Source organism: Nematolebias whitei, chromosome 9, assembly GCF_014905685.2.
Source record: "Nematolebias whitei isolate Nwh7 chromosome 9, NemWhi1, whole genome shotgun sequence".
Taxonomy (NCBI): Eukaryota; Metazoa; Chordata; class Actinopteri; order Cyprinodontiformes; family Rivulidae; genus Nematolebias; species Nematolebias whitei.
Genome location: NC_056506.1, coordinates 23,343,881 through 23,368,373, shown reverse-complemented (window position 1 = coordinate 23,368,373; position 24,493 = coordinate 23,343,881). Strand labels below are relative to the sequence as shown.

Below are 24,493 nucleotides of genomic sequence, written 5' to 3'. Positions count from 1 at the left end.
TATGTGACAGTGGAATGTGTAGAGGTGGACTCAGAGAGTTAATGGAGCTGTGAAATGGAAGTGAATGGGATGGACTTGAAACCTGTCCATAGTGCACCCTGCCTCTCGCACAGTAACTGCTGGATATGGGTACCAGTGACCCCCGTGACCCGAAAAGGAAGAAGCGGGTAAAGATAATGGATGAACGGATGGATGGATGTGCATGCAGTGTAGGAAATACATTTAGCAGGCAGAGGGCAGTAAGAAATAATGTAACACTTAACAACATCATTTAGGAAACAAGTTGGTCCAAGGCATAGTTGAAATAATAATCCACCACAAATATACATTTTTCTGCAACACTGAATAAAAATAACATAAATAATGATGTCTGCACTTAGTGGGCTGTTCATTGAATCAAAATTGCAGAGAAAGACTATGAAGAAAATGTCAGATCATATAACACTGACTGAGCAACAATAATTACACTATATGAGAATCAGTTGCTAACGGATTTGGTTGTATGGGTACACTGACGTTTCGATGTAAGTAGGGTGCAGCAGTCGCTCTCACCAGCATAAAAGATTTGACCAATTCTACAGCATTATTCAGCTCCTGCAGCAAGTTGGCCCACAGCTGTCATAACTGGCTCTAAAGATTCAACAGGCCACATTAGGTGGTCTCACACGTTTGACTGGGGAACAGTCACAGGCAGGACATGGATGGTCACTGGACTTCAAGATGAAGCAGACGTTCATATAGTGGACAGGGATTGTCTTGTTCAAAGACTGTGCCAGGGTGCTGTCTCAGGAGGGGTAAGACATGTACACATGATGTCTCTGTGCTGTCAGTAACCCTGAATTCCTACCAGAGAAGGACTGAAGTCATAGTCCATGGCTCCCTACACTACGATGGCAAGAGTTGCACCAATGTATCTTTCTACCACATTAGCAAAAGTTTCTCTCCTTGATCCCACCTTTTACACATGATAGTCATCTGCAACGATCTAGAACCAAGGTTTAATGCAGAACATCTTAAGGGATCACTTGTCATCATTCCATAATTCCCAGCATTACTCCAAACAAAGCATCTCTGCTCTGGTGTTAATGGCAGCCCACCATTTGAACAATGAACCTGTAGTACAGTGATGAGAGTTGTCAACACAATTTTGGGATGACATGGAGTATTGTAAGCAATCTCTGCTTCTGGATTACCTGGACCAAATGTCACAGGACTCTGTAATGCTTGGCACACAATACAACAATCCTTCTTGGTGTGTTCTGTCTTGGCCTTGCATGTCAGGCAGTTGTGCAACACAACCACCAAGCCTCTTGGAAACCCATAATGTGCCTCCATCAAATGCTGGTACTGCTGTCTACTGATTCTTTGAGACATCTTTTGTGTCTGTTGACTGTTGGAAACTCTGACATCTGCTCAGTAACACAATTGCTGCACCTGTGATGCCACCACTTGTGTTCTCTGGAGACCATTCCAAATGTACTAGCTCTTTGTCAGTCAAATCGTTTACATATCTGCATGTTTCCCAAATTACATCCAAGCTGGACCATCACTTTTGGGTGTTTAACTTTTTATAGTTAATGCATTCATCCCTTCTTTCTAAACTTCAAGCAGAAGACGCAGTGTATGTACCTGGGTATGGGATTTTCCCATACGTGATAATCTCGTAAAGAAGGACTCCAAAGGACCACATGTCTGATTTAATGGTGAAGGTGCCATAGTTGATGGCCTCTGGAGCTGTCCACTTAATGGGAAATTTGGCACCTAAAAAACATACATAAAATTTGTTATAATAAATACAGAGGTTAATTTATACAAATGGCACATAATCAGGTCTCTCTTGTAAATGAGTCCCCGAGGTTCAATTGGATTAACCTGTCTAAATAAAGGTTGAATGAATTAAAACGCACACATAGTTCCCCACACCTGTTTCACCTATGTGCCATGGAAGTTTTATTTCTATTTATGTAACTACGTTTATTTTAAATTTCCGTCACTGAAGTTTCAGTATCTACTAGTTCCAGATCAGTGATCGGACATGTTTCATTTATGACACAAAAATAGATTTGTCTGCCTCCAAAAGAAATCCAGCCATTTTTTTCTTTGGTTTGAATTAAAACTAACTCTTCATGGGTTTAATAACCCATATCAACAAAGTAAAAAACATTTTGTTACAATTCAGATGGTAAATTTAGCCCATGTATGCTTTGATAACCACTCAGAAAGGTCATATTTTAAATGCTTTTCTTGGTAAACTCCAGCCAGGCTGCTCTTCATGTTTTCATCCAGCTGGTCTACCATAAAGGCCAGACAGCTGGTACTGCTGAGACTTTCATTCTTCATGTAGTTTCCCCTTCCTGCAGACTTCAGAGGCTCTGCTGAGGGACCTTTGGGCTTTTGAAAGACTCTTTTCCACACCATTGGTTCAGTTTAGGTGGTTAGCAGTAAGATTCCTGGTGGTATCAAACATTCCAGAGGCAGGGGGCAGCCACACAGAATGCCCGATCTCCCATGGTCCTTAATTTAGTTTGTGGAAGGTGGAGGAGATTACAGTTCTGTGATTGTAGGGACCAGGTGGATGAATATGGAGCAAGAAGGTCCTTCAGATAATCTGGTGAAGTTCCGTTTAAACACTGATGGGCAATGAGAGCAATTTTGTACTGAATTCTGTAGGTGACAGGAAGCCAGTGGTGGTTATGGAGAATGGGTGTAATATGTTCAAATTTACGAGCTCTCAATAAGATCCTGGCTGCACTGTTTTGAATATAGTGAAGCTTCTGAAGGTTTTTGCCGGGGATTCCAGTAAACAGGGAGTTGCAGTAGTCGAGCCTGGAGGAGACAAAGGCATGGACGAGTTACTCTGCATCTGCAAAAGAGAGATTTCGGAGATGGAAGCAACAGGTGGTTTTAAACAGATGCTTAATGTGATTTTCAAATGTAAGATGAGAGTCCATTCTTACTCCAAGATTTGTAACAGAGGTGGAGAGGGGGATGTCTTGTCCAGAAAAGGAAATAGTCGTTATAGTTGATGTTTGAACCTGGTGAGGGGTGCCAATCAGTATGGCCTCAGTTTTGGAGCAGTTTAACTGAAGAAAGTTCAGATTCATCCATGCCCTTATCTCCTCCAGGCAGGTAGAGAGGGCAGTGAGTGAAGATGGGGATGACAATGGTGATGATGATGATACATTCGTCTTACGATTAAACTATAGCTCAAATTATGTATTTCTTTCAGAACACTAATTATTTAAATTACTGTTTTGCTTTGTTTCTTTTGGTGCAGCTCAAATTGGTACAATGAGTCATTCGGTGTAAGTTGTGAAGAAAAAAAAGAACAGTTAATGAAAAAAACAATATATCACTTGTTGGCAGCTGTTAAACTACCTCAGTTTGGAAAAGTACTGATTAGCTCTGACTTGACAGATAATTTAACTCTGAACTACCCTAAGACCGTAGTGGATTGTGGATAAAACTAAAATATACTAAATCTAGCTGCTACAATTTGCACTTACCAAAACCATATAATTCAAAAGAAATAATAGCCTAATATGAAATTGACAGGATTTTCCTTTTAAACAAGATAGAATTCATATGAAATGTCAATTTTTTTTCGTAATAGGAGTCGTTTGACTTTTTTTTTGTTCTTGGCTTTGCTCGGGCTCACTGTGAACATTTCAATCTAGTCTGAATTAAGCTCTGTTTCTTAAATGTCAGGTAGTTCAAAGAACCTATCCACAACAGGTAAGATAATAATTGTTAATAACTTTACAACAAAAACCAACTTCACAAAACCCAAACTAATATTTTAATAACCCCTTGCCTGACAAGGCACGAGAACAAAGTGAAGTGCAACGTGTGGCTTTAGAGGCATTGTGGTAATAATACACATATAATACACATCAACTGAAAGTACGACGAAATGAAACCACAAGGGTCTGTTTTGCACCTAACATAGCTGCCTGTTCAAAAAAGTTTTTAAGTTTCACTTCTTAACACGCAGTCTGGAAAGTGACTCATTATTGATAGGAACACGTCTTACACACAAAAATGACCACACACTCCTGTTCCCAACATTTACCGTCTCTGGCAGAATACTCGTCATCCTCGATGACTCTTGCCAACCCAAAGTCGGCTATTTTGCACAGCATACTCTCGGACACGAGGACATTTGCAGCTCTCAGGTCCCTGTGGATATAATTCTTCCTCTCTATGTACGCCATGCCCTCCGCTATCTGAAACAGAACAAGGAAACGAGGCTTGTAACATTAGCCAAAAAACAAGAACACATGAAACAGCAGAAAAATGTGATAAACGGTGATATCTGTTTGTCAAACCATGAGAGTTAAATGTAAAGATCAATATAAAATATATACAGAAGAAGAGAAAAAGTCACCTGTGCTGAGAAATCAATAAGCTTTGGTAGTTGCAGTTTGCATCCTGGGTCACTTTTTAAGAAGTCTAGAAGGCTTCCTAAAAAATAATACAAAACAGGAAACGATATTTTTGTTCATAGGTGTGACTGTGTGTGCATCAATATGCTGCATTTTTTACTTTCAGTAAAGAACCAAGACAATGAGTCCAGCTGTTTTCCACTAAATACTCTTAGTTGTTGTTCAGTCTTTTCCTTTCAAAGGAATAGTTTAGATTTTTCCGGTGGAGTTCTGTAGAGTGGTTTTTCAGTCATCAACATCTTACCTGCGGTAGATGGACTAAATTATCTTAGTTTGGAGAATAAATAAAACGTGAATCTATTAGCAGTCATGCTAACAGGTGATTAAACTGGGGTCACATTCGAAGTAACATTTTGTCACCTTAAAATAACTCAAAACTCAAAACGTTATTATAAGTTCATGCAAGCACTTTGAAACGTATTACACCTTTGTTAATTCTGTATTTATTCATTCATTTAAAAGAAACAAAAGAAACAAAACAAATTCATCAAAAAGAAAACTAATTGAATGAAAAGGGTGCAGGAAGAAGAAGAAAATTCTTATATGTTATACACTATATATTATTATATATATAATATATAGTATTAAATGGATGTTTATGTACAACTCTACAGTGAAGATCATACCTGTCTGTGGTCTGTTATCGTTATTTTTTGTGAAACACTTATTGCCAAATGAGTTTAAGTCATAGTTTATGACTCATGGTTTCACACCTACTCTGCTGTAGGCTCAACGCTAAAGTCAGTGTGGTGTGAATTTAATCATCTGTACCGCTTCGTTAGGGTCCCGGACCCTAAAAGGAGGAAACATGGACGCTTGTTTTGAAAAGATTTGCTGTTATCCACATTTAGATTATATTACCCTAAAAAATCCACAAAAATGTTAAAGTCCAGGCAAAAACCACTTGAAGATAAAAACAAACCAAAAAAGGTTAAATCATGTAATTTGGACAAGTTTCTTTAAGGGAGAAATGTTTCGTCTTTCATCTGAAAGACTTCATCAGTCTGTGGCCTGCCAACCCAGACCTGTCCCATAAATAGCACTCATTGATGTGTTTCAAGCCATCCTCCCGATGAACTCCCAGAAAACTGGATTTTAACACATACAAAAAGGGATCATCTGTCCAAAACAATCAATCATCATGTAGAATGATCAGATGTTGTAGGACAGGTGGCCAACTTGCTACTCCCAGAAACAGCCTGAGGACAACCAAGGCCAAAGTGGTTCAGAAAAAGGTTGTAAACTCAATCATCCAGGTAGATAACAACAACAAAAGTTAAATCGTGTCATCTGGACCAGTTTCTTTAAGTGAGAAACGTTTCGTGTTCTTTTATAATACACAGTTGACAAATCAGGACGTTGTTGACGCCTCTTAACCTGTGGTGAAAACTTTAGACGCCTGAGAGAAAAGCTGTGCAGCTGATCCAACAATAATGTGTCAAATGAACATGTTTAAGACCTAACAGGACAGAATAATGATCTACGGTAAAAGTAAGGTAGTTAAAAAAAAAAAAAATCAACAATAAAACCGTTTTTACTTGAACTGATATCATGTCTTTAAGATTTGAGTTTTTTGGAGGAAAAAAAGTGCAGAAGTACACTTCAATACTGGCCTCATTCAGACAAGATGATAGCTTGATTCTTCAGAGAATTTAATTTCTCCTTGATTCTACCAATTAAAGTTGTTTCAGTCTGCTGTCTACTGCAGCTTGCATACTGACTACAGATACCATCTCCACATAACCCCACTCCAAAATAATCCAAATGAACCCTTCAACGTGTTCATGTTCCTGACACCTAACAGTGAAGCTGACCTCGCTCTAATGCAATGACTCAGATCCTCTCCCTGATGAAATCATCCACAGTAAACAAGAGTGCAGATACCATTAGCCATGAATTCAGTGATGATGTAGATGGGTTCTGTCTTGGTGATGACTGCGTAGAGCCGAACCAGCCTGTCGTGGTGCAGCGTCTTCATCACATTGGCCTCCTCTAAGAAAGCTTCTGGAGTCATGGTGCCAGGCTTCAGCGTCTTCACCGCCACTTTGGTGGTGTTGTTATAGTAAGCTGAAGTCACACACACACACACACAAAAAAAAACAAGACACGGAAAAAGCATTACCAAATAATTTCCAGCTGATTGCAGGTCAGACTACAATTTTGTTCAAGTTTAACAGGTTCTGTATTTATTTGGCCAAGAAAAGCATTGTTACTCAACAACAAGTTTGATCTGTTTAATAAAAGTAATTTTGTTACTTCTGGTGCGTTTACTGACATCATGGACATCAAAAGGGAACAATGTTGTTGCTCGTGTGTCTGTGCCCATTTATCAGCAAAATATCTCATCATCTCAATATCTCATCAGCCACTGGACAGATTTGAATGAAACCCTGAAAAAGTAATTACTAGATGTAACCTCAGATCATGATACATGACCTTAGCCAACAGAAAACATTTATAACTCAATTAATTTCCCAGATTTTGAGCAAACATTTGGTGTGGTAGTTGTCCAGATTCATCCCTAGCAAGTCATCCTAGACCTCAATGAAACTCAGAAAACTGAATGTACTCAATGAATGTTAGATGAAGTTATGTTACAAATCACAGCTAAGAGAAGTTAGATAAAATGTTTTTACCCATAACACTAATAAAAATGCAAATGATGACAGAAAACAACTCAAAGTGTGGTAAACTTGCTTGCATGTTAACTTGCTGTATAATGTACAATAAAGCCTTGTTGAATTTCAAAGGTACAACGGGACAAGTAGAGAATGCAGAACAGAAATGATCTGCAGACAGATTCATGTGAGCTGAGATAGATTTGAACTCCTCATTTTGTTTTAAAAGATGTTTAACTGCACCAAAATTATTCCATTTGGTCACAGATTTAATGAAAATTAATACACTATGCAAACAGTTAGTAGCTATTCAATATAAGTCACTCATGGTTGAAAAAGTCATTTTTTAAATTTTATTTTGCACTTCCTGTCTGAATTCAATATAACTTCCCCTGAACCACACCCAAAATAATAAAAAAAATAAAATAAAAAAACCTTTCTGTTGTCACATTTTCTATTTCTTTTTTGTTTTTTTTAAACCACGACAGCTGCTGTCGCAGCACTTACACCTGGTGAGACATGAAACTAACGTCTCGTTGCTGTATAAGCACTCCCTCAGCATCACATGATCTCACCAGCTTCTCAAACCTCCAGTACAAATCAGCCGTCGCATCCAACCCGGTGCTTCGTTGACTGTGACGCTCATTTAAACGTGCCTAAGATCATCGAATGTGCTGACATCTTATTAATAATTTATTTTTAGAGAAACGATCCAAAGCCAAACACTTTGGGAGCGACAAGTGTAGGGAAATGAAACTTTAATGTTTTCTTCACTTCTGCAGTTTTAAGTTGACAGGAAATCAAAGGATGGATCTGAAATAAAAGAGTCAAACTCTTCTTTACGCAGCCACCCGTCAACGTGTCGTTTGCAAACAAACAAATAATAGTTGCCTTTACAGCTAAAATGAAAAATCAATCAATTTATTTGTTTTTCACCTGTAATTTGACTATTGATATACCTTGAACTCTGATATCTTCTGTTTCTGTGGACAGAACCCTTTGGGTCGTCTGGTTCTTCCTCTACCTACAAATATTTGGTTTTGCAGCAAACCAAACAGGAAATAACCTAGAACTGCTGAGGTGAGTATTGACTCATAGACCCATGGCCCCTCACCACAGCTTTCTGTCTCTGTGAGGTGCACACAACTCAACAAACGACTGTTTAGTTTAACCTTACAACACTTCATACCAGCTATAATAAAAATGTTCTCATTCCAGTGGAAAGGGTTGGAGAGAAGCCTGGGGTACTTGCAAACTTTGATGCTTATTTTGCTTTTTACCATTCAAACATGACAGAACTCGTATGCCCAGCTTGGCAAAAGTGCACCACTGCAGTGGTCCATTTTTGTGGCAACCTGTTAGATATAGGATTGTTTTTAAGACGGCGTTTTTAATTTGGTTTAGCTTGTTTCTCCATACTCACCCATCCAGACTTCTCCAAACTGCCCTGCTCCCAGCTTCTTTACCATCTTTATAGAGTCCTTGGATATTTCCCAAGCGTCCTTATCCCAGGGCCGTTGTGCTTTAGGTTTTATGCACGGACGCTCCAGTTTATAGCACAGGCCGTCTGCTTTGGCTGTGAAGTAAACACAGAGACATCCTTTTATTTGAGCAATGGGTATTTTTAACACTCCCTTAGCAAAAAGTAGTTTATTTAAGTGTACTACAAGTATACTTATTTTATACTAAAAATGAGGAAGTGTACTTGAAGTTTACTTTTAATAAACTTTATTTGATATACTTAAAAATAGTATAAAAATGTCCCAATTTAGTCCAAACAAGTATTAAATCAGTATACTTCTAGTACACTACAAGTATGGTGTGTAGTATACATGATATACTTATACTTAACTTAAAGTATACTTGCAAAAATAAACTTCAAATGTGCTATTTTTGTTAAGGGCTGCCTCTTAAGTATGCAGGGGAAGCTAGAAAACATTTAGCTTTATGAGTTACTGTAGGTGAGACTCCATAAAACAAGGATTGCGTTTTTCATTTGTACATCACAAAATACTTATAACTAGGGATGGGAAGTGATTTTCAGTTATTCAAAGTTTACTGAAAATGTGAGTAAATAAATAAATAAAATATATTGCAACCATCACTACAATCTTAAAAAAAAACAAACAAACATATATACTGTATATAACATGTAGTAACACACTAAGTTGTTTCCTAATAATGCTATTAAAGTTGGGGTGTTTTTATTTCTAACACAACACCCAATCCCCCCAACAACCCCACACCCCAGAAAAGAATGAAAAGCAACTTAGAGTATCCCATCATCTGTTTCTGCGATCGTAGTTTATTTTGAAAGAAATATAAAGTGGAAACTATTGTCACGGGTAAGTTAAACTTTACTGTTAAAATTAGGGATGCACCGATCCACATTTTTTTTACTTCTGATCCCATCCCAATACCTAAATCTGGATATTGGCCGATACAGATTTTTTTCCGATATCATCATCATTATTGATTTTATATGAGGCTGTAATAATCTCTTCTCTATAGGCAAGTGCAATTTGTACACATTCATTCAACCTTTATTTAGAATATATGCATGAATGTCCAAAAAGGCAACGTGAGGTAAGTTTTATTAATGTTGGATAAGTTTCAAAGTTAGTATTAAATCCTGCTAACACTAAACATGTTTATTTTATTTTTTTATTCCTAGCTTTAAAGTGAATATTAAAGTGAGTAAATGGCTTCAAACATTTGCTAAGTTCATGGCAAAAACCAACACAGACATGTTCCTGTTTTTAGTATTTTACATCACTTTATAATGTAGCTGTTTTTGTTTCGTTTTTATATATATTTAATTTTCTTTTATTTTTCAATTCACTTTTTATGATTGTGTCTACTGTTGTACTGGTGAGAGTTGGACTCAGCCAAGTTTGCCCTTTGTCACCGATTCTGTTCATAACTATTATGGACAGAATTTCTAGGCCCAGCCAAGGTGTCGAGGGGATCCATTTTGGTGGTCTTAGGATTGCGTCTCTGCTTTTTGCAGATGATGTGGTCCTATTGGCTTCATCAAATCGTGATCTACAGCTTTCACTGGAGCGGTTCGCAGCCGAGAGCGACACGGCCGGGATGAGGATCAGTTCCTCCAAATCTGAGGCCATGGTCTTGAGCCGGAAAAGGGTAGAGTGCCCTCTCTGGGTCAGGGAGGAGGTCCTGCCCCAAGTGGAGGAGTTCAAGTATTTTGGGGTCTTGTTCACGAATGAGGGAAAAATAGAGCGTGAGATCAATAGGCTGATAGGTGTAACGTCTGCAGTGAAGTGGGCGCTGTACCGGTCTGTTGTGGTGAAAAGAGAGCAGAGTCAAAAGGCGAAGCTCTCAATTTATCAGTCGATCTACGTTCCTACCCTCATCTATGGTCATGAGCTTTGGGTTGTGATCGAAAGAACGAGCTCTCGGATACAAGCGGCAGAAATGAGTTTTCTCCGCAGGGTGTCTGGGCTCTCCCTTAGAGATAGGGTGAGAAGCTCGGTCATCCGGGAGGGACTCAGAGTAGAGCCGCTGCTTCTCCATGTCAAGAGAAGCCAGTTGAGGTGGCTCGGGCATTTGGTTAGGATGCCTCCTGGACGCCTCCCTGGTGAGGTGTTCCAGACACGTCCCACCGAGAGGAGACCCAGAGGAAGACCCAGGACACGCTGGAGGGACCATGTTTCTCGCCTGGCCTGGGAACGTCTTGGGATTCCCCCGGAGGAGCTGGATCAAGTGGCTGGGGAGTGGGAAGTCTGGGCCTCCCTACTTAAGCTGCTACCACCGTGACCCGAACCCGGATAAACGGAAGAAAATGGATGGATAGATGGTGTCTATGCCTACTTATAATGTTAATGAAATGAAAACTCATTTAGTTACTTAAATAATAGCATGCCAGCAAGATAGCATAACTGCATTTGTGAAAGACAATCAAGAAGTAATATAAGATAAAAAAATCTGCTTTTATTTTTGAGTGAATTCCTATACCATTATGCTGGTGTAGATTCTCAGTCATCCAGGACATGATGAATTCAAAAAGTCAAATTGAAGTCAAAGTGAATTCAAAATTCAAAACACACTAATAAACAGAAAAAGGAGAACAACAGATGGAAAAACATTGTCATCCCTTATGTTGCTGGAGTATCAGAGAAATTCAGAAGGATCTTCAACAAACACAAGATCCCAGTACATTTCAAACCCAGCAGGACTCTCAGACAGAGACTGGTCCACCCTAAGGACAAAACACCCATACACAAACAGAGCGGTGTAGTGTATGCGGTCCAATGCAGCGAGGACTGTCCAGACCTCTACATTGGAGAAACTAAACAGCCTCTTCACAGACGCATGGTTCAACACAGGAGATCCACCTCCTCTGGACAAAATTCCGCAGTTCACCTCCACGTCACACATTTTGGACCGAGAACACAGATGGTTTGAGAGGGGGGTGAAGGAAGCAATTTATGTAAAAAGAGAAAAGCCGTCTCTTAACAGAGGAGGAGGCCTCAGATTTCCACTTTCAAAAACATTTAATGCAACTTTAAAACAGATTCCCAGCCGGTTTTCACACTAGATGGGAACAGATGGGCCTCGTCTGTGAATTAGAGGAACAAAGACCTACTGTTAAGGTGTTTAGGTGTGAACTGCCAATCTACATATGTGTGTGTGTCTTATCTCACTCAGCCTTATAACCTGAACCCCTCACTCTCTGCTCTTTGAATTGAGAAAGCTCCTCGGATGAGGAGCGAAAAGTCTTCTGTTACAAATAAAGTCCAGTTGTTTTTGTATTGAACACTTTTTGAATCCTTTACCATTGGTAAAAATAACATTTGACTCATGTTACTGTGAGCTTTAGAAATAATAAAGTGTTTAGCGTTACGTTGTGCCTTCTTAAATTTAAATAACTGTAAATGGATGAACTGTATTTATATAGCACCTTTCTATCTGATCAAGACACTCAAAGCGCTTTACAACACAATCTGTGCCCTCATTCACCCATTCATACAGCACTCTACTAGATCTCTACAATGACTAATCAGCGCTTTAGATCACATTCATACATCAATGGGACACGCATCGGAGGCAATGAGGGGTTCAGTGTCTTGCCCAGGGACACTTCGGCATGTGACTGCTGGTGGATTTGAACCTCGAATTCTTGCATTGGAGGACAACTGCTCTAACCACTCAGCCACAGCCGCCAAAAAAACATGTCCAGCCTCGTGGACCATTTTGATCCAAGGACAGCAGAGGGTTAAGGTCCTTTCTATCACTTCACACAGAGTTCTTGTAGCTTTGCCACTTTTACTGCGTTCTCAACCTCTGCTCTTTCTGCAGAGATAAACGAGTGCTCTGGATGAGTCAACGGACCATGACACCTCCAGTAAACTTGAATACAAGCTTTCATTTTACGTTCCAGAGCCATACTCACTGTGATAATGTTTGATCATGCTGCCGATGTTGGGGAAGGAGATTTTGGGAGAAATGTAGAAGCCACCATTGTCCAACTTCCTGATTTTATAATGTTTCACTGAATCCAGCCTTTGAGTGTTGATGTCTCTGACTGACAGTGAGTAGTCTCCTGAAAAATGATCATTTCAAATATTTAGGAATGTTTCATTTGTGAATGTTCAGTGTTGATATATTTTCAGATATTTTTTTTCTCTCTCTAAGCTCTGTTGTGATTTTGTACCTTTCGATGTCTCACTTTCTCTGATGAGATAAGATCCTGGTTTGTTTCCCGGTGACAAAAGCTGCCTTTCTGCATCCTTTCGTGTGATGTCTTTAAAAAACCACCTGCATTAGATTAAGCATTTTTTTTAAATGATAAAAATCAAAGTTTTAATGATTAAAACACAAACAAGTGAAGATATGATTTCAACTAAAAATAAATAAAACAAAACACCATCATCTTGAGATTTATAAATTGTATTTAGTAATCAGAATGCAGCTACACACTCTTCTGTTTCCATGGTGTTGACCTGGGCGACGTAATTTGATGGTATGAATCCTTCCTTGTTGGATGTCAGAGACTTTGCTTTCCACCAGTCACCATGTCTAGAAATAAACATAAATACATTTTACTCTCAAACAAAGGGTCCTAACATTCTCGTAAATCTGTAATTTTTAATTATTTAGAAACTAACTTAATAATTCTATTCAATTTAATTCAGGCATTTAATTTAGCTTTAAACATTAAATTGTGTAATTTACGGTAAAATACCTTCAGCTATGGTTGGCCGTATTTCACAGTAATAAATAAGATGACCTGCTATAATTATGATTATGTTTCCTCTATACTACATAATGTATGAACTACTATCAAACTTTACATCACGTTAACTTGAGTCACTTACTCTTCTAAGATTTTCATCTTTTCTCCTTTCTTGAATCTCAAGTCATCAGGGTGTGTTGCTTCGTAAGAGTAAAGGCCAATCACTATTTTGCCAGGTTCATTGTTTGCTAAGACGAAAAAGAAAAATGACATGTCAGTTCTGACAAAATACAAAAGTTTACCACTTATCACTGTCAAACATGACGTGTCTAAAAATACAGACTAAAAAGGGCCAACTTTGTTAAAATTCAACTATAAAAAAACACATTAATGTAAGGATATGAGTAAGTAAGAATCAAGGATGTCGAAGACACGTATATAAATGGATTTGTGATAACAGGCTTTTTGGAATCTGCTGGTTCCTGGTTTATCAACAAACAAGGAAGTTGTCTGCAGCAAATTTGGCCCTGGTCAGGCTGTCTGCCTTGTGTGATGGTTTGCTCCATGCCTCGAACACCCAGACTCAAATGCTTAGCGAACTGAACCGCAAATTGGATGTGATTTGTGAGAATTGCAGGCCACTTGCAGCCCATAGGATTTGCTGGCAGGATGGGTCAGACCTCGGGGAATACTCTCAGGCATGGACTAGCGGTGTGTCCACCCGGCTGAATAAACATTGTGTCGTCATTTCAGGACTCTTGGATTCTCTCTGGTGCTGTCCAAGTCGACCTCAGCACCCTGGAGAGTGTTGATGGATCTCACCAGAGGGAACTGACTGATTATACCATTCTTATCAGAACTTCTACAGTGCCCCTGGAGTGTCCTTGGACACACTCACTGCTCTTGTCTTCTCCTCTCCCCTGCGGAATGTCTGCATCACTATGTGCTTATGTGCGAGGTGTTCTTTTCTATTTCAGGCTATCTTTCCTCAGCCATGGAATGAGAGTCTGTTAGGATTTTTTTTTTTTTGCCTCCATATCCTATATATGTTGTCACTTTCATGACTTTTTGTCTGTCCAAACAGGTCTCACTTGTAAATGAGTCTTCGAGGCTCAATGTGATTTATTTGTATAAACAAAGGTTGCATGAAAAAAAAAAACTGTACAAAATAAACTTATGCTGCGATTAAAAAAGCATGTATGCTCATAATGGTCTATTTGCGTGGACCAGGACACTTTGATTTTTTACAGTAATTAATGAAATGTGGTCAATAGTGTCCCAGACCACCCTTGAATGTGTCCTGAACTTGTTCTCATAAGGATGTCGACTTCAACCAGGAGAGGTTATATCACCGGGTGTGAGCAGGAACTTTTCTTCAAATAAAACAGAATAAATGTGGAACATATTAGGCTGCCGCTGCCAGCAAGAAGATACAAAGTTGAAGATATGCTCATCATTCCAAATGGGCCAGGTATTTTTCAGCTAGCAGTGATACACAGCATCTACAGCAAAACACCAGCTAACATGCTAACATTAACATTAGCCCTTCCATGTGGTAAATTATAAGGTCCAGGGAATAAGAGGTATTTTGTAGACTTCTAAGGGGGCTGCAGTAGCTCGGTGATCAGTGCAGTGGTTTTGTGATCCTGAGGTTGTGGGTTTGAGCCCAGGTTGTGTCAGGAAGGGCATCCGGTGTAAAACAGATTGCCAAATCTTTCATGCAAATTTGCTCACTGTGGCAACCCTAGGAAACTTACTTTGCAGACTTCCAAGAAAACTATGAATGGAGCTGTATACCATACTGTTCAAAAGTCTTGAGTCATCCTTTTATTTCTCATATTTTGCTTCCAAGCAGCTGGACTTTCATGTGTTCTTTGATCGACAGTTCGGACCAGGACCATTTTTTCACAAATTTTCTGTTCTTGTTTCAGATGATTTTCAGATGACTCTTGACCCACTTGATTGTGATCCGTGAATCATTCAGGTATAAAACGGCTCATAAACTCAAGACATCATTAGATGTCGCGCTGACCCATGCCTCGCAATTTAGCAACAAACCCTATTCAAGATGGATCTTTAGGTTGACAAATAAAACTGTATTTATACACTATAAACATGATTTCTTGGTAATTATTTTCCAAGACATGACCTTCAGACATTGTTCATCTGCTGTAGATACATTTTTATTTGTTATTTTTTAGCCTGATCCTTGTTTCTGTCCTCCACTTTTTCACTTTATTTAAAGCTAAATTATTTTGAAAAGGCTGAGATATAACACTGTACACTGAGTTCACAAAATGCACTTTAGCTCACTGAGACTTGCATTTTAAAATACACTGCACATACTACTCAAAACTGTGTTGTTGTCCCTTTAAAGGCTGTAACAGTTGAATCAACGTCATAAATTTGGAACGCAATAACAAAAACCATGACTCACTTTCAAATCAAACAATATTAATAGTTCCTCTGTTTGAAAAAAACAGATGCTAAAAATACATGAAAATTACATTCCTTGAAATAATCCATGTTTGATCTACCTGACGTGCCAAAGTTTTAAACATACAAATGAACACATGCGTGCACAGTTGCAGGTACTGTCAGTCTATTTTTACAGTCATTGAAATTCCTCTTTCAGTTACAGATTTTGGTGTTGCAGAGTCAGACGGAGGAATCAGATGTAATCAAGCAAATACTATATCTAAATATCTGTCTGCGCTCAGTTCAGCCCTTAGACTTCACTGCAAAAATAATCATTTACAACAGGACTATGTAACTAAACTGCTCAAAGAGCCACAGTTACTGAAAGTCAAGAGCTCATGGGGTCAACATGTAGCAGTTATTCTCATTAAATAAGTTTGTTTTATGGTTTAAAATCTAGTTTTATTTAAAAATGAACCCATTGGTGGGCCGAACTGAGCTCATCTGTGGGCCTGATTTGCCCCTGGGTCACCAGTTGAATAACCCTGATTTACACCAAACATGTTTATAGTTACGTTACAGGCTTGATAAAGTCCATTATTTCCTCACAAAAAGTGAGTCTGTGGTATATGAGGCGCTGCTATGATCTGTGAGTCAGAGTCAGAGTCAGAGTTTCTTTATTGTCAGTCGCACTTCATGTGGTACATGTGGTGGAGCGAAATTATGTACACGGGGTCCCAGTTACATCCAACAATAAAATGTATAAGAAAAACAGTAATAACATCTAAGATATGAACTAAGAAAAACATCAACTAAATATACACTAAGCACTCATAACATAAAACATTGAACATCAGCACAAACATGAACATGAGTCTGTGAGCAGATGTGCACGCATGAACACATCAACATTGAAACAGATCAGCAGCAACATGAAACAGATCAGCAGCAACATGAAACAGATCAGCAGCAACATGATATGGTTTTTCACAGTGATTATTCTAGTTAGAGATTCATGAGTCTAACAGCCTCAGGGTAGAAGCTGTTCCTCAGTCTAGTGGTTCTACACTTAATGCTCCTTAACCTCCTTCCTGAGGGGAGTGGGGCAAAAAGTGTGTGTGCTGGGTGGGTGGGGTCCTTCATGATGCAGGTGGCCCTCTTCCTGCATCTGGAGGTGTAGATGTCTGTGATGGTGGGGAGACTGATTCCAACAGATTTCTGTGCAGCCTTCACCACTCTCTGCAAAGCTTTTCTTTCTGCAGCTGTGCAGCCTCCATGCCACACATTGATGCTCGAGCACAGGATGCTCTCCACTGCACACCTGTAGAAGGAGGTGAGGACTGAGCTTCCCAGACCAGCTCGCCTCAGCCGTCTGAGGAAGTAGAGTCTCTGATGAGCTTTCTTGATCAGGCTGGTGGTGTTGTTGCTCCAGCTGAGGTTGTCATTCATGTGTACACCCAAGTACTTGTAGCTGGAGACCACTTCCACCGCAGATCCTCTTATGTTCAGGGGGGTGTAGGTGTTTTTGTTCCTTCTGAAGTCCACAATCATCTCCTTTGTCTTCTTCACATTGATGTGAAGGTTATTCTCTCTGCACCAGCTCTCCAGGTGTTCCACCTCTTGCCTGTAGCTGGACTCATCATTGTTTGTGATGCATCCCACCACCGCTGTATCATCTGCAAACTTTACAATGTGACAGCCTGGATGGGTAGCAGCACAATCATATGTGAGCAGAGTAAACAGAAGGGGGCTCAACACACATCCCTGAGGAGAGCCAGTGCTGAGGGTTATGGTGGAGGAGGAGAGGTTGTGGATCCTCACTAACTGTGGTCTGTTTGTTAAATGTCTAGTACCCAGTTGCAGATGGAGGGGCTTAGTCCTAGTGTGGATAGTTTGTCCATCAGGGTTTGGGGGATCATGGTGTTGAAGGCGGATGTGAAGTCCACAAAGAGCATACGGACGTAAGAGTTTTTCTGCTCCAGGTGGTTGAGTGCAGTGTGGACCACAGAGGAGATTGCATCCTCTGTTGATCGGTTCTCACGGTCAACAGAGGATGCAATCTCCTCTGTGGTCCTCTGTGAGGAGGTAAAACAAATTCTGATCACTCGTGGATTTAATATTTTTGTCCACTGAATGCGAGTTTTGTTAAAGAGCGGCGGAACAAAGAGGTCTAATCAGATATGACTGAAACAAAAAGTATGTCTTCAGCTTTTCTTCAGAACAAAATGCAATAATGTTTTTAAAAGTATTTGCAAAGAATGTACTGTGAACTATAAATTGCTCAAACAAAGAAAACATTTTAGGATGACTAAAGCGTTAGTATGCAATTATTTAGTGTAGTTTACTTTGATCATGTTTAGCTTTTCTTTACAATAAAACTGACCGAAACAAGAACTTTCTGTTTTATTCCTCAGGTAAATAAAAATATGTTGCACTGGACCTGTTACAACGTTTTACTTAAAATTGCTCATTTTGAAGGCTCATTGCAATAAAAGACATTAACTCTTTGGTGCTGCTACCTTGTTTCTTTAAATTTCCCAGCCATTGTGGCTAATGCCTAGAAGCTAACAATATATAAAAAGTAGGATTAAGAATTCCATTTGTTTTGTCCCACAGGTCAGAATGAGTAGCTTCAACATGAAATATATTTACCAGATAAAAAAGTAAAGCAAAGAGAAATGCACATAAGACAAGAAAAATGGTGGAATACCTTCCATCTTTTCGAACACCTGACCTGGTAATAAGGTGTTAGTCTGCAAAAAAAAAAAAAAACATGTTAGATGGTGTTCTTCAGAAGTCCTTTGACTCCTTCAGAATCTGTTCAGCTCATTCTAACAGACATCAACTCTTTCATAAGGAAGTTGTATTAGGAAACGTTTGAGTCACTTTCTTATGAATATCTCAGAAATATAATGGAAAATGTTTAACAGATTTAAAAAAAAATAAATAAAGATATGACTCAAAAATGTTTTCCGTCATGGCTATTAATAGTTTGATTACCAGTTTTTAATTTTTCAATTTTAGACTCATAAAGCGCATAAAACATATGACTAGCTAGATTTCTGCATCTTATTTGTCTTTTTTTTTTTGTTTGTTTGGTTGAAAACAATCACATGGAGCAGTTGCCTCTCTTAAGTTGTCTTACTCTGTCAAGTTTTGTTTTGGAGGTGGGGTCTCTCACGTAGCGCGCCTGATCAGATTGTGCATCCTGCTGTTGTGTTTTCCCCTCCACAGCACTCCCCAGACCACCGCTCAGCGTGGACTTCAGACAGCCCATCCTTCCTGCAGGAGGAAGTGAGAAAAAGAAAGAGTGATGTGGTCTATTGCACATTCACGGTTGTTGAAAACAACAAGTTTGGCTCTGAACACCTGTCACTTTTCAGCCCCTCCTTAGAAATAACACAGCTAGAATATTTTTTTTATTCGTGTTGCTTCTAATAACGGGTATAAACAAAAAAAATACATTAGTATAATGAAACAAAAATCCAAAACTCAAAGGTGTGATCAACAACGTTGTCCGCCTCATGATAAGTCTTGTTCAAAAGAATATTTCTTGCAGCTGCCTTTCACTTCACTTCTTTTTGTGGTAAAACTTTCTGAAACAAGCCACAACACCACATATTTCTCAGCTATGGTCTCACAGTCAGATTGGGATTCAGGCTCCTGACTTAAAAAAACCACAACAAAATGCTGACGCACATCCGCATAGCTCAGTGACAAATACCCTCATGGTGAAATCTGCAGACGACTCAAAAATGGTGGAACGTCTCACCAGCAGTGTCCAGGCAGCAGATAGATGGATGGAGTTTACATTTTCAGACTGGCTCAACCGTCTTAACTTTGCCCGATGCTGAAAAGCAGACAATGAAGTTGTTGCCTGTGTCTATATGTGTTTTGTCAGGAGATTTTAAATGAAGGTTTATGATGTTTTATCATTACTGTTAACTGTCCACAAATCTTCTTTTTCTTCTTTCAGCTTTTCCCTCTCCAGGGGTCTCCACAGTGAGTCATCGTCCTCCACCTCACTCTGTCCTCTGCATCCTCTGTCCTCACTCCAACTACCTCCATGTCATCTGTAACTGCATCCATATATCTCCTCTTTGTCTTTTTTCTGGCAGCTGCATTTCTAACATCCTTCTACCAATATACCCACTGTCCGTCTTCTGGACATGTCCAAACCATCTCAGTCTGGCCTCCCTAACTTTATCTCTTGGTTGTTCAGCCTGTGCTGTACCTCTGATGATCTCAGTCCTAATCTTATCTAGCCTTGTCACTCCTAAGGAGAACCTCAACATCTTCATTTCCACCACTTCCAGTTCTTTCTTCTGTCTTTTTGTCAATACCACTGTCTCCAGACCATACAATATAGCTGGTCTCACAACTGTGTTGTAAACTTTTCCTTTGACCTGTGCTGACACTTTTTTGTCACAAACCACTCCTGAATTTTTTTTCTCAATCCACTCCATCCTGTATGAACTCTTTTTTTCACCTCTTGACAACACTCCTCTTTTTCCTGGACAGTGACCCCAAGTACTTGGAAGTCCTGCACCTTTGTGACCTCTGCTCCTTGTAGCCTCACTGTTCCACCGGCCTTGCTACACATGTACTCTGTCTTACTATGACTGACTTTCATTCCTCTTCTTTCAAGTGCATACCTCCACCTCTCCAAGTTCTCTTCCACCTGTTCCCTGTTCTCAACATAGATCACAATGTCATCTGCAAACATCATAGTCCACGGGGATTCCTGCCTGACCTCATCTGTTAGTCGATCCATCACCAGAGCAAACAAGAAGGAGCTCAGAACCGATCCATGGTGCATTCCCATCTCCACCTTGAAGCTATCTGTCACTCCTACAGCACATCTCACCACTGTCCTGCTGTCCTCATACATGTCCTGTACCAGTCTAACATACTTCTGTGCCACTCCAGATTTCCTCATGCTATACCACACTTCTTCCCTTGACACCCTGTCATTTGCTTTTTCTAAATCCACAAAGACAATGGAGTTTATTTGGACCCTCTCTGTACTTCTCCATCAGCTTTCTCAAAGCAAAAATGGCATCTGTGGTGCTTTTTCTTGGCATGAAACCATACTGCTGCTCACAGTCACCTCTCGTCTAAGTCTTGCTTCCACAACTCTCTCCCAGATCTTCATCGTATGACTCATCAACTTAATCCCCCATGTAATTACTACAACTCTGTACATCACCTTTGTTCTTAAAAATGGACATCACACTTCTTCTCCATTCCACAGGCATTTTCTCACGCTCAAATATACCATTGAATATTTGAGTCAAAAACTCACTGCCATCTGTTAGGATAATTTTATATTATCCTTTCAATAGCTCTTTGAATAAATATGCCACACAGGAGAGACAGATATTTTCTTAATCCCAGTTTAATCTTGCAAGATGGAGCAGTTTTGAATATACAAGCATCAAAATGTTACATGACGCTCCGTCCCAAGTCTGCTCACCAAGAGAATAAAAAAGTGTCCCTTTATAGTTTATCAGACAAAGCCAAGGTTGCAGCCTCTTTGCTTAGGCTTGAGTAAAGGCTCCATGCCTCTGCCTCCAATCTGTCCAGACAAAACAACTCTTTAACACACACACACACATGATGGTAATATGAGTTATAAGATTCAACTTCAGTAAGTGAAAAACATCTGTGACCTTTCACATCTCCATCACCAGCTCTCCAAGACATTTCCAAACCTCCACTGGTATGCCATCAGGTCCTACTGCCTTCCCCTTTTTCATTATTTTCAGAGCTTTCCAAACTTAACCCTCACTAATCTTCCCCACTGCCTGGTACACAGTTTATATGACCTCTACTCTTCTTTCTCTTTCAGTCTCTTCATTCATTAGCTCCTCAAAGTACTCCTTCCACCTTCCTGTCACACTCTTCTCACTTGTTAGAACATTACCATTCCTATCTTTAACAAGGCTAACCTGCTGCACATCCTTTCCAGCCTGATCCCTCCGTCTCGCCAATTGGTACCAGTACAGAAACTGAATTAAAATTTGGTGTGGTATGAACCAAGAGTTCAATTTTTGCACCTCAAGAGATGCTAGGTTTTCACTTTTCTCAGCACATTTATTAACAGCCCTCCCTGGGCTGCCACCTTACCGTGGTGGAGGGGTTTGAGTGTCCCAATGATCCTAGGAGCTATGCTGTCAGGGGCTTTATGCCCCTAGTAGGGTCACCCATGGCAGACAGGTCCTAGGTGAGGGACCAGACAAAGTGCAGCCCAAACACACCCCTATGATGAAAAACACAAATGGACCTAGTGTTCCCTTGCCCGGACGTGGGTCACCGGGGCCCCACTCTGGAGCCAGGCCTGGAGGTGGGGCACGTGGGCGAGCGCCTGGTGGCCGGGCTTTTACCCATGGAGCTCGGCCGGGCACAGCCCGAAGAGGAGACGTGGGTCCCCCTTCCCATGGGCTCACCACCTGTGGGAGGGGCCAAAGGGGTCGGGTGCAATGTGGGATGGGTGGTGGCCGAGGGCGGGGACCCTGGCGGTCTGATCCTCGGCTACAGAAGCTGGCTATTGGGACGTGGAATGTCACCTCACTGGTGGGGAAGGAGCCTGAGCTGGTGTGTGAGGCTGAGAGGTTCCGGCTAGAAATAGTCGGACTCACCTCTACGCATGGCTCGGGCTCTGGAACCAGTTTCCTTGAGAGGGGCTGGACACTCTTCCACTCTGGAGTTGCCCCTGGTGAGAGGCGCCGAGCAGGCGTGGGTGTACTAATTGCCCCCCAACTTGGTGCCTGTGTATTGGGGTTCACCCCCGTGAATGAGAGGGTGGCCTCTCTCCGCCTACGTGTGGGGGGACGGGTTCTGACTGTCGTTTGTGCTTATGCACCAAACGGCAGTTCAGATTATCCACCCTTTCTGGAGTCCTTAGAGGGGGTACTGGAAAGTGCACCTTCTGGGGACTCCCTTGTTCTGCTGGGGGACTTCAATGCTCATGTGGGCAATGACAGTGAGACCTGGAGGGGTGTGGTTGGGAGGAACGGCCCCCCTGATCTGAACCAGAGTGGTGTTCTGTTGTTGGACTTCTGTGCTCGTCATGGATTGTCAATAACGAACACCTTGTTCAAGCATAAGGGTGTCCATATGTGCTCTTGGCACCAGGACACCCTAGGCCGCAGTTCGATGATCGACTTTGTCATCGTCTCATCTGAACTGCGGCCACATGTCTTGGACACTCGAGTGAAGAGAGGGGCGGAGCTGTCAACTGATCATTACCTGGTGGTGAGTTGGCTCCGATGGTGGGGGAGGATGCCGGTCAGACCTGGTAGGCCCAAACGTATTGTGAGGGTTTGCTGGGAACGTCTGGCAGAGTCTCCTGTGAGACGGAGTTTCAACTCCCACCTCCGGGAGAACTTTGAACATGTTCCAAGGGAGGTGGGGGACATTGAGTCTGAGTGGACCATGTTTCGTGCCTCTATTGTCGAGGCGGCTTACCAGAGCTGCGGCCGCAAGGTTGTCGGTGCCTGTCGCGGCGGCAACCCTCGAACCCAATGGTGGACACCGTCAGTGAGGGATGCTGTCAGGCTGAAGAAGGAGTCCTATCGGGCCTTTTTGGCCTGTGGGACCCCGGAAGCAGCTGATGGGTACCGGCAGTCCAAGCGACATGCGGCTCGGGTGGTTGCTGAGGCAAAAACTCGGGCATGGGAGGAGTTCGGAGAGGCCATGGAGAACGACTTCCGCACGGCTTCAAGACGTTTCTGGTCCACCATCCGGCGTCTCAGGGGGGGGAAGCGGTATGCCACCAACACTGTTTATAGTGGGAGTGGTTTGCTGCTGACCTCAACTCGGGATGTTGTGGGTCGGTGGGCGGAATACTTTGAAGACCTCCTCAATCCCACCGGCACGTCTTCCACTGAGGAAGCGGAACCTGGGGACTCTGGGTCGGGCCCTCCAATCTCTGGTGCTGAGGTCACCGAGGTGGTTAAAAAGCTCCTCGGTGGCAGGGCCCCGGGGGTGGATGAGATCCGCCCAGAGTTCCTTAAGGCTCTGGATGTTGTAGGGTTGTGTTGGCTTACGCGACTCTGCAATGTTGCGTGGACATCGGGGGAAGTTCCCCTGGATTGGCAGACCGGGGTGGTGGTCCCCCTATTCAAAAAGGGGGACCGTAGAGTGTGTTCCAACTACAGGGGAATCACGCTCTTAAGCCTCCCTGGTAAGGTCTATTCGGGGGTTCTGGAGAGGAGGGTCCGTCGGATAGTCGAAGCTCGGATTCAGGAGGAACAGTGCGGTTTTCGTCCTGGCCGTGGAACACTGGACCAGCTCTACACTCTCAGCAGGGTCCTGGAGGGTGCGTGGGAGTTTGCCCAACCAGTCTACATGTGCTTTGTGGACTTGGAGAAGGCTTTCGACCGCGTCCCTCGGGGGGCCATGTGGGGGGTACTCTGGGAGTATGGGGTACCAGGCCCTTTGATACGGGCTGTTAGGTCCCTGTATGACCGGTGTCAGAGCCTGGTCCGCATCGCCGGCAGTAAGTCGGGCTTGTTCCCGGTGAGAGTTGGACTCCGCCAAGGTTGCCCTTTGTCACCGATTCTGTTCATAACTTTTATGGACAGAATTTCTAGGCGCAGCCAAGGTGTTGAGGGGATCCGTTTTGGTGGCCTCAGAATTGCGTCTCTGCTTTTTGCAGATGATGTGGTCTTATTGGCTTCATCAGATCGTGATCTACAGCTTTCGCTGGAGCGGTTCGCAGCCGAATGCGATGCGGCCGGGATGAAGATCAGTTCCTCCAAATCCGAGGCCATGGTCTTGAGCCGGAAAAGGGTAGAGTGCCCTCTCTGGGT

The 24,493-nt window shown here is 41.6% G+C and overlaps 1 protein-coding gene across 2 annotated transcripts in view; it reads right to left on the bottom strand.

The window, feature by feature from the left end:
* Window positions 1-24,493, bottom strand: part of lyn (LYN proto-oncogene, Src family tyrosine kinase) — a 35,526-nt gene that overhangs the window by 228 nt on the left and 10,805 nt on the right. Inside the window, exons 2-12 of one of the 2 annotated variants that reach the window (XM_037681571.1) lie at window positions 18,823-18,959; window positions 18,388-18,430; window positions 13,402-13,507; window positions 13,004-13,102; window positions 12,738-12,841; window positions 12,477-12,626; window positions 8,487-8,639; window positions 6,330-6,512; window positions 4,388-4,464; window positions 4,073-4,226; window positions 1,630-1,761 (exon numbers count right to left, since the gene is read on the bottom strand). In XM_037681571.1, the coding sequence (XP_037537499.1) occupies window positions 1,630-1,761; window positions 4,073-4,226; window positions 4,388-4,464; window positions 6,330-6,512; window positions 8,487-8,639; window positions 12,477-12,626; window positions 12,738-12,841; window positions 13,004-13,102; window positions 13,402-13,507; window positions 18,388-18,430; window positions 18,823-18,954 (1,333 nt within the window). In that variant the 5' untranslated portion in view covers window positions 18,955-18,959. Of the gene's footprint in view, window positions 1-1,629; window positions 1,762-4,072; window positions 4,227-4,387; window positions 4,465-6,329; window positions 6,513-8,486; window positions 8,640-12,476; window positions 12,627-12,737; window positions 12,842-13,003; window positions 13,103-13,401; window positions 13,508-18,387; window positions 18,431-18,822; window positions 19,009-24,493 lie in introns of those variants that run through there. The other variant, XM_037681570.1, reaches the window with a different exon arrangement.